Source organism: Meleagris gallopavo, chromosome 20, assembly GCF_000146605.3.
Source record: "Meleagris gallopavo isolate NT-WF06-2002-E0010 breed Aviagen turkey brand Nicholas breeding stock chromosome 20, Turkey_5.1, whole genome shotgun sequence".
Classification (NCBI taxonomy): Eukaryota; Metazoa; Chordata; class Aves; order Galliformes; family Phasianidae; genus Meleagris; species Meleagris gallopavo.
Window position 1 is genome coordinate 1952953 of NC_015030.2, and position 7325 is coordinate 1960277.

General features: G+C 58.3%; 1 protein-coding gene across 1 annotated transcript in view; it reads left to right on the forward strand.

Annotated features, from left to right (window-relative positions):
• Position 1: 1 nt before the first annotated feature.
• The window catches only part of NTN1 (netrin 1), a gene marked incomplete at its 5' end in the record, with an annotated part of 49609 nt that continues 42285 nt past the window's right edge, over positions 2–7325 (forward strand). Inside the window, one exon of the mRNA XM_010721234.2 lies at positions 2–941. Coding sequence (XP_010719536.2) covers positions 2–941 — 940 coding nt within the window. The remainder of the gene's footprint in view (positions 942–7325) is intronic.

A 7325-nucleotide genomic window follows, 5' to 3' on the forward strand; every position in this document is an offset into this window, starting at 1 on the left:
CGGGCTGAACATGTTCGCCGTGCAGACGGCGCAGCCCGACCCCTGCTACGACGAACACGGGCTGCCCCGCCGCTGCATCCCCGACTTCGTCAATTCGGCCTTCGGCAAGGAGGTGAAGGTGTCGAGCACCTGCGGGAAGCCGCCGTCGAGGTACTGCGTGGTGACGGAGAAGGGCGAGGAGCAGGTCCGCTCGTGCCACCTCTGCAACGCCTCCGACCCCAAGCGCGCCCACCCGCCCTCCTTCCTCACCGACCTCAACAACCCGCACAACCTGACGTGCTGGCAGTCCGACAGCTACGTGCAGTACCCGCACAACGTCACCCTCACGCTGTCCCTCGGCAAGAAGTTCGAGGTGACCTACGTGAGCCTGCAGTTCTGCTCGCCGCGCCCCGAGTCCATGGCCATCTACAAGTCCATGGACTACGGCAAGACGTGGGTGCCCTTCCAGTTCTACTCCACGCAGTGCCGCAAGATGTACAACAAGCCGAGCCGCGCCGCCATCACCAAGCAGAACGAGCAGGAGGCCATCTGCACCGACTCGCACACCGACGTGCGGCCCCTCTCCGGCGGCCTCATCGCCTTCAGCACCCTGGACGGCCGCCCCACCGCCCACGACTTCGACAACTCGCCCGTGCTGCAGGACTGGGTGACGGCCACCGACATCAAGGTGACCTTCAGCCGCCTGCACACCTTCGGCGACGAGAACGAGGACGACTCCGAGCTCGCCCGCGACTCCTACTTCTACGCCGTGTCCGACCTGCAGGTCGGCGGGCGCTGCAAGTGCAACGGGCACGCGTCCCGCTGCGTCCGCGACCGCGACGACAACCTGGTGTGCGACTGCAAGCACAACACGGCCGGGCCCGAGTGCGACCGATGCAAACCCTTCCACTACGACCGGCCCTGGCAGAGGGCGACCGCCCGAGAGGCCAACGAGTGCGTGGGTGAGTGGCGGCCGGGAGCGCGGGGACGGGGACCGGGACGGGATCGGGGTCAGGAACGGGGCGCGGGGCTTCCCGGGACAGAGGGAGGGAGGGGAGGATCCAGGGAGAACCGCCGGGGAGAGGGAGCGGGAGGCGTGGGGACATCCAGGGACACGGGCAGCGGAAGTGCGGGGCAAAGGAGGGGACGCCGAGGGGCCGCTCGGGGACACGAGCGAGGAGCGGGGGATCGGGAGTGCAGGGATGGAGCCGCGGCTGCCGGGAGCGGACTGGTGAGGAACTGCGGGACCCGGGGTGTAGAGCGGGGATCTCGGGAGAACGTGAATGGACGGCGGCGGACGGGAATTTGGGTCAGAGCGTGGGACAAGAGACAGCGACGGACCGCTCAGTGCGAGGCGGGGGGTACGGAAGGACCCGGGAGCGCCGGGTCGGTGGCACCGGGGGACCGGGGTTAGCACGGCTGTCGGCACGTCGGGAGGAGAGCAAGGGACAGCGGGCGGAGGGAGGAGAAGGGCAGGGGACGCGGAGAGGATCAGCGCAGGGAGAGGGGAGGACAGCGGTAAAACCCCGTTCGTAAGCGAAGCAGTCCGGGGAGGCGTCGGCTGGGTCCGTGTATGCGAGGAGCCGCAGCTCGGCACGGAGCGGGGAGCGGCTCCTGTCGCTGTCGGGGCGGAAGGTGGCCGGGCTGCTCTGCCGAACCCGCAGCCCCGGAGAGCTTCCGCGGCCCCGTGCCCGGTGCAGCCGCTCCGAGGTGCGAGAGGCGGCGGAGGGATGAGAACAGACCCTGGAGCCAACGGGCAGCGCCGGGCCGAGCCGGTTCGCTCCGTTTCGGGAGAGGAATCCGCGCCGTCCGGACTGAGAGCGAACTCCAGGGCTGACCATGAAAAGGAGACGGCGCGTCCCTGGGCAGGGCTGGGGAGCTGGGGCTGTTTCTCTGCATCCCCGACTGACTGCAGCCTCCAGCCCTCGTTCCTCGTATTATGGGACCGTGGCAGTCCCTGCTTGTGGCGGGGTTCGGGGGTGACCCCCGGCAGCTCTGGGCAGCGTCCCGGGTTCTGCTCGGTTCAGCTCGGCTCTCCCCTCCGCGTCCCCGGCATCCCGCCGCCCGCAGCCGCCTTGTTTACGCGGAACACACGGCTCCGTCTTCCAAAACATTCGCAGCTCCGACGATAGGGAACAAAAAGTACACACACACACACACTACACACACACACACACACACACAAAGAGCGGCCGAGTTAGTTGGACTTTTTTTATTTTTTTATTTTTTACTTTTTTTTTTCCCACAAATCACAATCAGATGTGTTCCTTGCAGAGAGGGTAATTTCTTCGCCGGCGCCTTCAACACCGAGGCACGGCCAAAGCTGGCAGCGACCGCGAGTTAACGGGATCGGCTGGGGATGAATGTGCCCGGCCGTGTCCCGGTGCCCGGCGGTGCTCAGCCCCAGAAGCTCCCCACCCCTCCGGGCTGCGGCTCACATCGGGGCGCTCCGGGGAGCGGCCGTTTCTCAGCGCCCGGGGGGAAGGCGGGGAGAGGTGCCCGGGTGTGCAAACAGCGCTGAGCCGCGATTTGTCTTCGGGTTTGCTTTCCTCTGCCCGGCAGCGAACTGAGCTGTTTCGCACCGTTCTCACCTCCCATCTCACAGCCCGGGGCAGGTTCTTTGGTTGCAGAAAACATGCCGTGAAATTCAGTGCCCCGTGGTTACTGTTGGATCTCTGGGCTACTCTGCAGTGCCCTGAAATGTTCCTCAAAATGCATCTGTTCAGTCACTGTGCCGGCCCTGCACATCTATCATCTCCCTCACTTCCAGTTTATTTCCAATCTGGTTCCCAGTCTCCAATTAATCAGGATGTCATGCCAGGCTCTGCCTTGCACACCACGCACAGTTCAGACTTTTGCAAACGAAAATCACCGATTTTGCTTCCCTTTCCTCACAGTTTGCTGGGAAGTGAATGTTTTGCAATGGCAAACGGTAAAGCCATTTTCCACAGTCCATTTCTGCTGCAGATTCCTTGGGGCTGTACCTATCAGTCTGCAACACCGACCGCAGCCAAACAACAGCACTATCCTTCCAAGCCCGCACTGCCTGGAATAATCCTCCTAGATAAAGATCACAATAAACCCATTCAGCTCCCACCCACTTGCTCATGACCATCAGCCCACCCTGGTTTCTCTCCTGAACCCAGAGGGAAATCAGCCTTTGTCGACCCTCGGGTGTCGGGCAGGGACTGGGGCTGGCAGTGATGCTGTTGGCTGCACACTGGGGGGATCTTCAGCCCATGAAGGGAGCACGGCTGGAGGAGCCCTGTGCTGAGGGAGGAGGTGAATTCATCAAATCTGAATTTGCCCCCAGCCCATCGAGTCAGAGCTGGTTACAGCTTTTCCTTTGGTTTTGCTCTTTTTTGGGGGGGACAAATTGAGTTTCCAACCAAAGGGAAAAATGGCAGGATGCGTCTGCTTTGCTTGAAAATTGGGGTGCTTTCTTTCGTGAGCCTCTTCCCCCTGCCAAAATGGAACCTTTGTTCCCATTCATGCTTTTTTGGGGGACTGAAACAGAAACACACTGCAGATTCTGACAAGAAGTCAAAATTTCCCACGGGAACATTTCTCGACAGCCAGATCGAATTTTTGTGCATTGCCTCTTACTGCCCACAAGAGCCCCACGCAGGGCAAAGGTTGGCCCAAGGAGATGTGCTCCAGGGGCAGAAGGAGCCCTGCCTGCAGCACTCTGTACCACGGCGGGTTCCATCAGCATTACCTGGCAAATAGCTGCTCCATGAAGAGCTTGGCCTCACGGCTTTGGCCGGGTGCCTGGCAGCTAACGGGCTCCAGAGAGGACACAGCTTGGAGAGGAGCTGCTGCAATCACTGACAGGCAGGGAGCTCTGCTCTGCATCCTCCCTCTCCCTTGCACTGTGCTCAGCCCAAAGCCCAGGTTGTGGCCAATGCTTTTTGTCCCCCGTGAGAGGAGCCTGCAGCTGGGAAAGGTTTGAGCTGAAATGCCTTTCAGAGCTCAGTTACTGGTGAGCTGGTGCAGATGCACAGAAGTGCAACCAGGGACGCAGGCTTCAACCAGATTTGGGGAAATCCATGCAATGCAATCAACACCACCCCACAATTTCTCATGAGCCGCTCATGATGTAGATGAGAACTGCCATGAAAGCCTTCAGAAAACCCTCCTTCACTTACACCAAATGCCACTGGTGCATTTTCCAGCCGACGCAGGCTGAAGGCTCTTTGGGAACCACCTCCCACCACTGTTCCCAGTGCCGCCCCAAGCGCTTTGTGAAGAGATGCACCGGCACCTGCACATGGCTCTGACGTCAATGGGGTCTGCAGGTGCTGGGCTCATCTTGGATTTTGGCCCTGTGCTATGCCTGGAGAGCTCTGAGCAATAATGAGTGCGGCTGCAGTGAGAAAAAGGAAACACATTGTGTGTTCAGATATGGGATTTGGCACCTGGCACACGGAGCTGGTGTCAGGCTCTGCTCCGTGGTGTGGTGCATGGTGGAGGGTTCCCAGGCTGAGATGTGTCTGTGTCAGAGCAGTTTGTGAGCCAGCCTCTCCTCCTGCTGAAGGGAAACATCATCTCCAGGACTGGGAATTGCCAGGGACTGGGCTGCCTCATTCCCAATGGGAAACTTCCTCCAGGCAGACCTGGGATGGACCGTTCTCATTTCAGTGGCAGCTCAAGGAGAGATTTGTGGGCAGTGCTACCTATAGAAGCTGCTGGGCTCCCCTCCATCCTCACCACAGCTGGGGAAATCAAACCCTTCAGGGCTTTCCTGTTCTCACTGGCCACTCAATGGGACAAGGAGACAACTGGTGCTGACGGATGGCCCTGGGTACACCAGGGTGGTCCTGTAGCCATGCTCAGCTCCTGCTGGTCTCAGTCATCCGCAGGCTGGTTTTGGAGTGCTCTGTGCCCAAACCACCTGTTTCCTACAGAGGACACAATGGGTGCTCAGCATTCCTCATATCCAGGTTTGTCTTGTTCTCCTTTGCCTTAGTTTCCCCTGGTCCCAAGACCAAAGCAAGGCTGTGTGTGGGGTCAGGGAAGAAAAGGTGTGAAGCAGCAGCACAGCATCCCTGCACTTCCCAGCAGCTGGAACACAGACTCCACGGGCTTTACTCCACTCCCATCCCAGTGCCCAGCTCCCGTGGGTCATTCTGCTTGGAGAATCACGCTGGGTGCTGTAGCCATAGAAATATGAGCCCATAAGCAGCCGAGACTTCCACTGTAGCTTCCCAAGCAAGCCAGGCATGAGCAGAGCTTTCTCACAGGCTTTTCTTCTCAGGAAGCTTAAAGTTAAACTGATTTCCAACAGAAAGGTTTTTACACCAACAAACAAACAAACAAAAAAGCGCAGTTAAGGCTAAAACAAAACCAGGCTTGGCACTCAGGGTTGGACACTTGCCTTCCCTTGAGCTTGTCCACGGCTAATCTCTGCCCTTCTCTTTCTGGGCCAACGCATGTCATCCTCATTCAGCCAGCACTGTCCTGGCCGTGCAGATTCCCTGTGACCGCCCGGGGGGACGCGCTCCCAGCCCTGCAGGGTGAGAAGCACACAGCCCTATGGAAAGCTCTCCCAGGCTCACACCTTCCTGCTGGGCTGTGAGTACTTAGGATGTTTGTGTTGCAAATATGTCACAGAATCGCAGGATGGCTGGGTTGGAAGGTACCCTTATAGGCCATCTGGTCACACTCCCTGTTCTGAATGGGGACACCACAGCTCTGTCAGTGCTCAGAGCACATCCCCTGACCTTAGGCTTGGGGCTGTGGTAGGTTTTTACTCCAGCTTTGCAGGGTGGAAGAGGTGCAGGTCAGGGTGAACCCCATATTGCTGTCAGACAGCAGAAATAACCCCAAACCATCCCCAGGACCACCAGGTAGCAGAGTGAACCCATCCTAGTGAGCACTGACAGCTCTGCCTGCAGGATCGAGTTCTGAGCATGCAAGGAAGCTTCACCACCCCCAGGCCCAACCCCATCTATCTCTGGCATCTTTCTGACTGCACCAAACAGCATCACCCCAAGCACACAAGGGATGGACACAAACCCTGAGCACACAACACTTCTCCCTGCCAACCACACGCCGAGATATCCCTAAAGGGGAGGTGACCAGCAGGCACTTAAGGAGATCTCTCTGTAATAGCTTTCGTTTATAGGGGGATTAGGATGCCCTGGGGACTGATAAGGAGGCAGTGAGGCTGTTCCTGCGGCAGCTCGCAGCTTGCTGGGGATGGAGCTGTGTGGCTCTGCCACACACCCACTTGACTCTGCGTCCTGCAGGGAGGGAATGTGGTGCTGTAAGGGATATCTGTTGAGGTAAAGGGTTCTGAGCTGGGATGGCATGAGGACCTGCGTTGGAAGGGGACAGGGATGGGAGAGGCACGCAGCTTGTCTGGGGCATGAATCTGTAGATTTGTGGATTTATGGATTTGTTCTGTTGGTGTCCAGAATTTAAGAACTGATGGAGTGATATGGAGATTGCTGTGTGCTGGGGATGATGCTCGGCACCCAGGGTCTCTGCAGGCAGAGGCAGTCCTGCTGCACTGAAAGGCACCAAGAGCGCCCTAACTGCTGCTGTGCCCTTCCTGTACAAAGTGACCTTCCCCCTGCATCACTCCAGAACGCAGTGAGCAGAAGAGCAGGGGAAGAGTCCATTGCCACATCCTGCACACAGCTCCAAAGGCAGAGACAGTGCAGGTGGGAACTTCAGTTTCACCTGGAAAAAGGCAAATGCAGTGTAAGGAGCAGTAAGCTGGGCAGCAAGGCAGAATGCAAGCAGCTGAGCTCTGCGGGGTGGAGTGGCACAAATCCATCCTGACCTACGGTGGGAAACTGCTGGGATGGGAACTTTCTGGTTGCAGAGAAGCTGAGCTGCTGCCCATCTTCTCTGCCCCATCCCTGCCCTTATATCCCCACATTTGAACACTGGGCTCATGGATTTGGATGGAAAGATGCAGAGCTTGTATCACCTTCCTCATGTCACTTCATCAGCTGATCCCTACAGGGCTGTACACAGTACACAGGTACTGTGCGACCACAAGAATAATCACCATCCCCACTCTGTTTCAACCAAATATGACTTGATTTTCATGGCAGCAGTGAGGGGAGATTTAATGTCCCTTAATGCCAGCCGTCTGGATGTTTAGAGTCCAAACTGGATGTAGTGGGTGCAGGGAGTGGGCACAGTGGGAAAAAGGAATTTTTGACGCCCAGCAGTTCAGTGCAGCACCTCGGTTCACTCCTGCAGGAAGATAGTGGGGAAATAGGAAGATGAGAGAAATGGTGTGCTTTGATAAACCTCCCATTGCAGTGCTGAGCTGCAGCGGAGCATCCTCGGGACACAGGACCCCCCAGCCCGGCTGTTTCCCCACCCGC